The sequence below is a fragment of the Glycine max genome, chromosome 11 (assembly GCF_000004515.6).
Source record: "Glycine max cultivar Williams 82 chromosome 11, Glycine_max_v4.0, whole genome shotgun sequence".
In the NCBI taxonomy this organism is placed as follows: Eukaryota; Viridiplantae; Streptophyta; class Magnoliopsida; order Fabales; family Fabaceae; genus Glycine; species Glycine max.
The window spans coordinates 940,015-949,842 of NC_038247.2; the positions used below are offsets into that span (position 1 = coordinate 940,015).

General features: G+C 37.1%; 1 protein-coding gene across 2 annotated transcripts; it reads right to left on the reverse strand.

Annotated features, from left to right (window-relative positions):
* Positions 1–1,390: 1,390 nt before the first annotated feature.
* On the reverse strand, positions 1,391–8,827 carry LOC100786134 (far upstream element-binding protein 1). Of its 2 annotated transcripts, none has more exons than XM_014763757.3 (8): positions 8,492–8,827; positions 7,832–8,172; positions 7,586–7,666; positions 6,072–6,257; positions 5,873–5,974; positions 5,697–5,768; positions 5,292–5,408; positions 1,391–2,890 (listed from the first exon to the last, which is right to left on the reverse strand). In XM_014763757.3, the coding sequence occupies exons 1-8, from the start codon at positions 8,688–8,690 to the stop codon at positions 1,604–1,606; spliced, it is 2,385 nt and encodes a 794-aa protein (XP_014619243.1). In that variant the 5' UTR covers positions 8,691–8,827; the 3' UTR covers positions 1,391–1,603. The 2 variants fall into 2 exon arrangements, with proteins under 2 accessions (XP_014619243.1, XP_014619242.1); XM_014763756.3 differs by having other exon boundaries at positions 5,694–5,768.
* Between the last annotated feature and the right edge of the window lie 1,001 nt (positions 8,828–9,828).

Below are 9,828 nucleotides of genomic sequence, written 5' to 3' on the forward strand. Positions count from 1 at the left end.
TTATCGGTTTTAATTTTTACTTCGACAAATCCTAAAAAATTCAAGCCCAAACCCTCTCTCTTCAATCCCGATTTCTCTCCAGCGACACCTATCTCCTCCCTCCCCAGCGACACGTCACCTCCTTGACCACCACTGTTGTCTCATCGTCACCCTACACCACCGGAATTGCACCACCACCCCAAAAATGCATGCGACCAAGTGGATCTTGAACAAGGGAGAAAGTTTCAGATCTTGGGAGACGGTGGTGGGTGAGAGGGACAAAGGGGAAGAGGAGATGGTGGTGGTGGGTGAGAAGCGGCGCGCACGAGAGAGAGGACAGTGATGTGAGAGAGAGCAGCAGCGCAGAGAAGAGTGAAGAGACTCTCAATTAGGGTAAAACGAAACCAAAACCACATTATTTTTTTTTGTGTGGTTTATGGTAAAAACAGCTTTAAAATCTAGTAAAATTTCAATTCAAAATTGATTTATCCGAGCAGGTTTTTGTTTTGAAATAACCATATATTATAAATTCACAATGATCTCAAGCGAAACCTAAGCTATCATTTCCAATTCCACTTTTGGATGGTCTCAACTTTTGAGTTTAAGATTGGTCAAACATAATTTGGTATTGTGTTATAAACATGATTTCAAGTTTAAGACGCAAGTTTCATTCAACCTATTTCTAATATTTTTTGTATTAATACTAACACGAGTCATAATTTTTGTTCCATGTATACCCTTCAATTATAGAACTCATAATTTTTGCATCTATACATGAGTTTCATTATGTCCGGTTAACTAGTATATCACTGACCTGTATACTGCACATACAATAAACTCGTACAAACATAAAAAAGAAAAAAAAGAATATAAAAAAGCATGAACCTGTTAAATAGTTTGTGGTTCCATATCCTTATTGCATGACTGTCTCCCTCGGGTATGCTAATTGCTAGGCAAAATATTTTACTAATTTTTTTTTGTAAGAATATTATAAATTTAACTATTTAATATATATATATATATATATATATATATGGATATTAAAATCATTTTGGTAATTACACATCCAAAATCAATTTTGATTGCTAATTTTCAAATATTATACACCAAAATTAATTCTATAATATCTATTTTTCAAACCAAAAATAGCATTAGTTCAAACTCACATTTCGAATCAATTCTATAAAATATGTTGATTCAAAAGGCATAGATATTTAACGCGGTCCATGCAAGTCATTGAATTCTGCAACCACTTTCAACCGCAATTTATGATTAATTTTAATAAACACTTTTGCACACTAATATATGTACAAGAGTCTTGAAAATAACTGATGAATATTTGGCTGGAAGCACTATATTCAAAACAAATGGTAGTCCAACTCACGTCCAGTTACTCCCAGCAAAGCTCAAATGAGAAAATAAGGCTTCATAATATCGATTAATTTTTCTTTACAATCCTTCGAGGAAACAACAGGCCAAGTGAACTTTGATTTTCAAGAAATCGTAACATCAGAGCACTCGTGCTAAGAAAAATTATATTTTGATGAAGCAGTACCGGTTACACCGAAAGGAGCCATCAAATTAGAGCATGCTAATACTAAGATTTGGTTAACACATAAAAATATCATCGAGGAGCACCATAAACTTGGGTTGAGTCGTATTGGGGATAAGCAGCAGGCTGGGGCGACAATGTTTTGCCATACGCAGCCGGAGCACTTGCCGGGACAGCTGCATAACCAGCTGGTTGCGTGTTAGACTGTTCATAACCAGTTTGAGTGGGAGTGGGTTGAACATAACCTGGCTGCCCACTTGGTTGTGCTGTACTATATGCTGGTGCAGCACCAGTGCTATAACCAGGATCTTGGGGTGCTTGGTAGCCATAAACTGCGTTGTTGGGAGCCGGCTGCTCAGGGTAACTTGGCTGTAAAGATGGGTATGATGATCCATAACCAGTGGGACCAACCTGCGTATAACTGGCTGCAGGCTGGGCAGCTGGCTGACCATAAGTGGGTTGTGCAGCAGGCTGGGTATAAGGTGGGAAAGATGCAGGTGGTGGGTGACTATAGCCATCTGTAGCTGGTGCAGACCCATAACTTGGATATGCTGTTTGTGATGGCCCAGATACTGCATATGGGTATGGTTGTTGTGTTGGCATATTCGTGCCATATGACTGGGCAGGAGTGGAACCTTGATATGGCATATCCCCTGGTTGAGTAGCTCTAGGGGGACCATAAGATTGTGGAGGCTGTCCCGATGGCATGCCATATAATGGTGGCTTGCCAAACTGCTGCGGTGCAGGGTAATTAGGCTGAGCACCAGCCTGAGGGTAGGTCGATTGAGAATTTACATGTCCTCCATAAGAATGTTGAGTAGGAGCACGATTTTCATACTTTGACTCATCATATCCCTGTCCATAACCTTGTTGGGGAAGTCCTGCCTGAGAATAAGTTGTCTGATGACCATAATCCTGGCCTTGTGGCTGTCCATAGTTGTAATTCACCTGAGCTGGGGTTGGTCCCATAGAAGGTACAGGGGAAGGACCAGCACCATATGGGGGGGCTGAACTGGGAAGCTGTGTGGATGGTGGAGCATCGGATAAATGACCCCCATGTCCTCCATAATACTCATAACCACCATTGTGTGGGGGTGGCCCTTGAAAGCTGTGGTGAGGCCTTTGCTCCCAACCAGAACCAAAGCTGCTTCTTGGAGTCATATGTTGAGGATAGTTTCCATATGGTGCAGGAGCATATGGTTGATTGTGAGCAGGAAACGGCCCGCGATGCTGGTAATCATATGCTGTTGGGTGGCCAAAATGAGAGCCCCGCTGACCCCATTGGGGTGGGCCACCAGATCCACCACGGGGTGGGTGATGGGCCTGCTGACCAAAGCCACCAGATGAAGGCCTGACAGGCTATACAAGCAAAACAAAAGGTAAAGTAAGTAAAAAGGAAAATTTTCTTAAACAGAATAGTATCAGTATACATAGAGCTAAGCCAAAAGCAACTTTTCATACCCATTTTGAGAAAATATTTAATAGCCATGATTAATCATATTCAAAGTTAAAGGATGTACCCAACCAAAACAAGTTAATAAGTAAAAATATTTAAAATTTGCTTGGCAACAATGGGGCACACAGACTAAGTCATCAGAATTTTATAATAATATAACTGAAACTGAATGGGAACTGACAGAATAGAATGCAGTAGCCAGTAGGCTGTCAAAATAATGCAATATCCATAGCATGCCACATCATCAGGAGCTCGACCACAGTAGGTAATCAAATAGACACTAACAAAATAAAATCACACCAAATGCTTGATGTTATCACCGGGAAAAAAGATCTCACCTCAGCAAACAAGGGAGGAAAAGGAAGGAGCCTGACAATGACAAAGCAAAACTCATAATGCTCTATGAGCTAAATCTCAATCTATCTATTTAACAACTAGCCAGAGCTAACCAATCTTACAAGAGATGACACATTGAAGTTCAACTTCTGCCTCTTAACAACATATCAATGTGTTCTATAAAAAAAATGTTTAAAACAGAAAAAGGTGAAAACTGAAAACAAGAAATACCAAGTGGATATAGGAGGGACCAAGTGGATATTGAATAAGTCAATGTTACCTATAATCACTAATCAGACATAAAAAGTAAAGACAAGAACAGCCAAAAGGTAATGAAAATGCATGCTAATTAAACGCTGAGGATCAAACACAATATTCTTCCACTCTGTTATGAAGATCCACAAAAGCACACTAAGCTTTCAACATCAATAATTCATTTTTGAATCAACGTGACTAGGTTTCCTTGCCCTTCGATACTTGCAACACCAATGTACCATTCGTCTAACATGCTAGTACTTTAAACCATGAGTATCATTAGGTTAAATATATGTTAGAGAGCATGTAAATGAACATGATATACTGACACTACCCCTGATCATATGACTACTTTAATGGCAATTTCCCTGACCTCAATAACCACCAGATGACATGAATTGCTTATTAAATATTTCTCAACTAGATAAAGAAAAAAAGGAATACAACCCCAACACAGTTAAAATCATCAGACTTCATTACTTCACCAGGTATGACTCTTTCCTTCCAAAAGGTCTCATGCAAATCACACAGCAGCTCTATTTGAGCACCAAGGCCAGCACAACATAGTCTTACTGAATCATGATTTTTAAGTCTTGAAGCAATCTTACCAACCATTAAACATCCTGCAATCTGAGGTTTTAATGCCAGCCACCTCTCTTCAGTGGATGAAAGTGAATATGTTGTCTATGCTACATCAAGAAAGCAATGCTGACACCAGGGAAAAGGCAATAGCCAAATCTGCATTTTTAAAGCCAACCAATTCGAAATTGGCACCTTCAAGAAAAATAAAACATTGCAACTGACATCTTGGTTCACATATACGATCTTCCTAGAAGATTTAATTGACCTTGGCATGGATTATTGATCAATTTCCAAACTCATGAACACTGTTTCAGGTGATCAATCTCACTTTTCTATGGCAGCAATTGATACAATACTTCCAAAAATGGATCATACAGGCATTGAATACATGGGACACTTCCTTGAACACAATCATGATTTCTATTGCTTTCACAAATACAGTTGTGGAGTAGCACTGACCCAAATAGAACAAACATACAAATATGAAGTTTTGTCTAGATCCCTATTACATACATGCACACTATATGGAAAATGTCTAGATCCCGATTTTACATGGATAATTATACAACTAATCATTTTTTAGTATTTATTTATTTTGCATGATAGTTTCAAATGATGTGATAGATAGACCTCAAAATTATGTGGAAAAAATTCAACATCAGTCACCAATACAAAATCTAAACAAACTAGTGATACATACTTTCAAGTAAGAGCAAAACATGGCATCCTTCCACAGTACTTAGTATCATACCAACACCATATTACAAGAGCTAATCCAGAACAACAAAACTTTGGAAGCAATGTGTGGTGGTAATAGCTCCACCGCGAACAAGATATTAACCTCAGATTCCCATTCAAAAAAGAACAACAGGAAGTTGGCACAAATATGGTTCTGGATGCAGTAATACAAGATAATAAAGACTACCACGAGTCATGAAAAAATTTATTGCAATTTGTTCGGCCATATTCAATGCATGCAAATATCTTGATATAAAATCACAAAACAAATATCAAAAGAATGCAGAATTGTGAGCATTAATATAAAAACTATACTAAACAGATAAGCACCAATGATATCTGAACTTTAAAATTGTAAAAATTCTCAGCATAAGCATGTATAGTCAAACAAACCTGATTCATAACTTCCTTTATCAATTCTTGTGCAATTTGAATTTGCCTCTTATCACCAGTAACTTGGACAGTCCTTTCTTTGGAATCATCCCCTTCTGGAAGATGTTGAGGTATCAACTAAAACATGAAAAAAAAAACATCGTCAAAATACACAAGCTAAATCCAAAACAGGAGAATGAAAGGAGAAAATCTACAAGAATCTCATCAATCAACTCTGTCCCACAACTGCCAAACGCTTCTGTAATGTTTTAATTAAGAATAAAGAAAAGAGATTATTAAAATAATATAAAAATAAATCTCGTCTATATCAGCTTAATCCTTTTCCAATTTGAATTTAGATCCCATCTGAACCACACATGTTTAGTACAAAAATAAAAAAGGTTCAAGATAAACGATAACAACTACCTGGATGCGCGCCCCGGATTTGGTCTGCAGGCTTTTAATTGTTTCCCCACTTCTCCCTATGATTAATCCAACCTGCATAAAAGAAATCGATGTTACTCAAGGTTATATACATAGAAATAAAACATGAATAATAACCTTTGAAGGTAAAAAGAATGGCAACATTATTAGTTTATCACCTTTTCATTTGGAACTTGTATCTGAATTTGTTCAGATCCCACAGTAGCTTGAGCAGGGGAGAGGCCTCGAGCTACAAGTGAAGGAGAACCCCCAGCATCAGCCTGTAGAATCTCAAAATGAAACAACAAAATTGTAAGAATAAAAGCAAGAAAAAAGGGAACAGCAAGAATGAGATAAAGATTGGATGTGATATTAAACCTCTGCAATCACAGCATTCATTAGTTTTTCTGCCTTATCAATACTTTCCAAACTTCCTATCAATTCCACAGACCTTGTTGCACAGAGAGGATCAGCATCAGCATCCCTCGTGATCTGAATCTTTGCACCTGAATTATACTGCAGGTATCGTATAGTATCTCCAGCCTTGCCAATAAGTACACCAACCTGTGCATAAGTAGAATAAATCCATTAAAGGACTGTTCCCAATCCAAGATATAAATTCCATTATACATTGTTAGAAAATAAGACAGCTTCTGGAGAAGATGTAGCAAATATGTATGTGAGTAACTTCATCACTAATACTTACAAGGCTTTGAAGAAAGCATAAATAAGGACAAAGAAATTATACAAATTGAAGTCCTTAACCAAACAAAAAAGAAGACAGTGGCCAGTCCATAACATGATAAAGGACTGAGAACGGTATGCAGAGAAACCCCAGAACCAAAACAAGTTGTATAGAGGACCAGTTAAACAGGATTTTAAACTTTTAGCCTTGAAACACCTTAACACACACCCTCATGCCCAAAACCGGAAATTAGAAGTGTGAAATTTGCAGAAATAGACATCTACAGTGGCCCAAACTCAAGACTAGATAGGCTTGAGGCTTGATACCATATTAGAAATGGATTGAACCTAACTCGAGCCAAAAACGAGCTCAAGATGGAGAGGATTGCCCAGGTTTTGTAAAAGAGTATTTTGGCTATATTCATAGCTAGTGTGAGGTCTCTTGACAGTCTGAAGTTTAATTACAGAAGAAATACACATAATACATTCATGAGATAAAATACTTGAATAAAAGGAGTAAGATTTTGTAGCAGATGTTTTCTTAATATTGATTGGTTTTCACTTTTCAAGCCACTAAAAGTTATACTCGTGAAAATTTAATTTACCAACTAATCCATGTAACAAAACACCAAAAACTCCCCACTCAAATTACAAAACAAGGCCAGGCATAAATTAAAATGCATAATTAGAGAAAACTAGTTTTTTCAAAAGAAAATTGTCACGTTCCACTAGTGTTCAACCCCCATTTAAACTTCTCCTAAACTTTCGCGAACTGCAAGCTGCCACTAAGCAGGAGGCAACTCAATCCACCAGGGCTCCCCTCTTTCCCCTTCTGTCAACCCAATCTTGCTCATTAACCATTAATGAGTTAAAAAAACAACCTCAAACTAAGGCAAACATGATAGCTTCAACTTCAAGAAGAAACAACTGGTAGTGCTCAAACACTGATAAACATTTTGACTAACATTTTCAAACTGATTCTAATTCAAAAAACATGGTAGAGCCCATACAAGGATATGCCCAACACATAACTGATACTAGCAGTATACAAAAGACGAAGTAAAACTAGAACGCATGACAAAGGAAACTTCTCAATTGCATTGTGTTGGACAAAGATAATTGTTCAGTGGAACCCATAAAATCTAGTATTGACATAAACATGTAACATACTTGAGCCCAATAACATGCATCTAAGAGAATTGAAATACCTTGTTGTTAGGAACCTCAATTTTCCGTGTAGTTATTTCATCCCCAGATGTTGGTTGCTTTTGCCCAGAAGAAGTATCTTGCTGAAAGCAAGTACAAGAAATTCATACAAAGATAATATTTTGGAGTAATATACAAAATAGGTAAGAACAAATATGCTGTTAAATATCTAGGAATCTACAATAAATTATTCTTCGCACAATAACTCACTTATTAGATCAACAAAAACTCAGAATCATAATCAACACCTTATTATAGGGAACTTCCACATTGTGCAAAGCAGTGTCAACTGAATTGGGTTGCTTGTCGCCAGAAGAAGCATCTTGCTCGGTTGAATCCTTAGATTGTTGTTGAGTTTCTTTAGAAGGCTCCTCTGCATTTTCTTGTCCAGAGTCCTCTACAGGAGGTTCTTTGGAATCAGCTGGCTCGCTAATCTCAGCTGATGTTTGTTCATTAGCAGTTGCCTCCAAAGAAGGATATTCGGATATAGTTTGATCATGCTCGGGAGTGACATTCTCCAGAGCGGATCTTTCCTCTGTCTCTTTTCCTGGCTCAGCAACCTGCTCATCTTGATGCCCATTTGTATTAGCTGTTGAGACCAAAACCAAAGCATGATTAACACACAAAGTTCTTAACAACAAAGTTCTTTTATTACTAACTTAAATTTATTGAGAATCACAATAACATGAGTGGGATTCATTAAATAAGGAGTGTAAGTCATATAATGTATTTGAAAGGGCGTGTTGTTAGCATTTATCATGGAGTCATTGTAATATCAAACCATTTCTCCTCTTTCCTGCCTAAAGCCTATATCATCCTCAAGGATTTATATACTAATAGTGAATGAAATAAATTATTATTACGAGCATTGCAAAACCACGAATAGTTGAGATTGACAAAAACGGTACCGAGGCCATCCTGGTGGTCGTCGAGGCGGAGACGCTTGTTCTCGGTCTCGGCGGAAACGGCGGCGTCATCGGCGTTCACGGCGTCGGAGATGGAGTTGGCATTAGATTCGGCGTTTTCGGGTTGCAGATCTTCGAGCTTGCGTTTGTTATCAGGGGGAACGGGGCTGGCAGCGGGTGCCGCAACTTCTTCCTCCGCCATTAGCTGTGACTGTGAAAGAGAAGCAAGCGCGCTGAGAGGGAAATGAAAGAATGAGTGAGTGAATTCGATCGAGAGGAAAAGATATTTTTTCGTGTCAGTGCCACTGGTTCTGATTTTAGGGTTACGACCTACGCACCCCAGTCGCACCCTTGGGTTTAGTACTATCGTGGCCTATTGGGCTTTTCCTGTTAATGGGTTGGAGTCCTTTTTTCTTTTTGCAAATCTGACATTTTTTGTGAAATTTTATTCCAATAATATTTTATATATAATGTTTTCTTTAAGCTCAAATATATATTTTATCTCTTAAATTTAGGACAGTTGTATTTTTAGCCATCCAATTTCAAAAATACTTTTTTAGTTGCACGATTTAAAAAATCATGTTTTTAATCTCTTCCTATAGAAGTCATTAATCATTAATACGTGATAAATAGTGAAATTTTGAAAAAACAATTTATAATAATTTTTAACTGTCATGATTTGGTTTATAATTTTATTTTTATATGCATTTTTTGCCCAAATCAATTAAAGTGAAAAAAAAATCACGAGCTTATATCTCCATTCTCTTAATCTTTAATCCCAAAAAATAAATTCTCAAACAAATTAGATATTAAAATACCTAAGTCTCTAAATCAAATTCCAAACAAATCAATTACACCACCACACTTAACCACAACATTCAATCAATCACACAAGGCAAGGCATGACTCAGGCTCTTCGCATTGGTGAGCACTTCAGTCGCATGATGGGTGGTGACCACTACTCCCTAACGGTGGGTGCAGTTCTACTTGTTCCCTTACGTCTGCAATAGATTGATGCTTCGCGAGCTCGAACGGTGCTTATTGAAATAGAGGATCATTGCCGTGAGGATAAAGTCCTGAGTTTGAGAATAAAATTTTGGAAAATTACAACTGGAAGAAAAGATAAAGGTGATAAATGAAACACACAAATATTTTAGAAGGTTCTTTTATCAAGAAGAAAATTTTAATTTCTCACATTTTAAAAAGAAATTAAAAATTTACATTTTTAGTTGTTTTAAATTTTGTTTTCAAATTCAAAAAATTTAAATTCTTCATAAAAAAATTCAAACAATGAATTTTAGAATAAAAAAAAATAAATTCTCTAATAAATTACTTTCCTC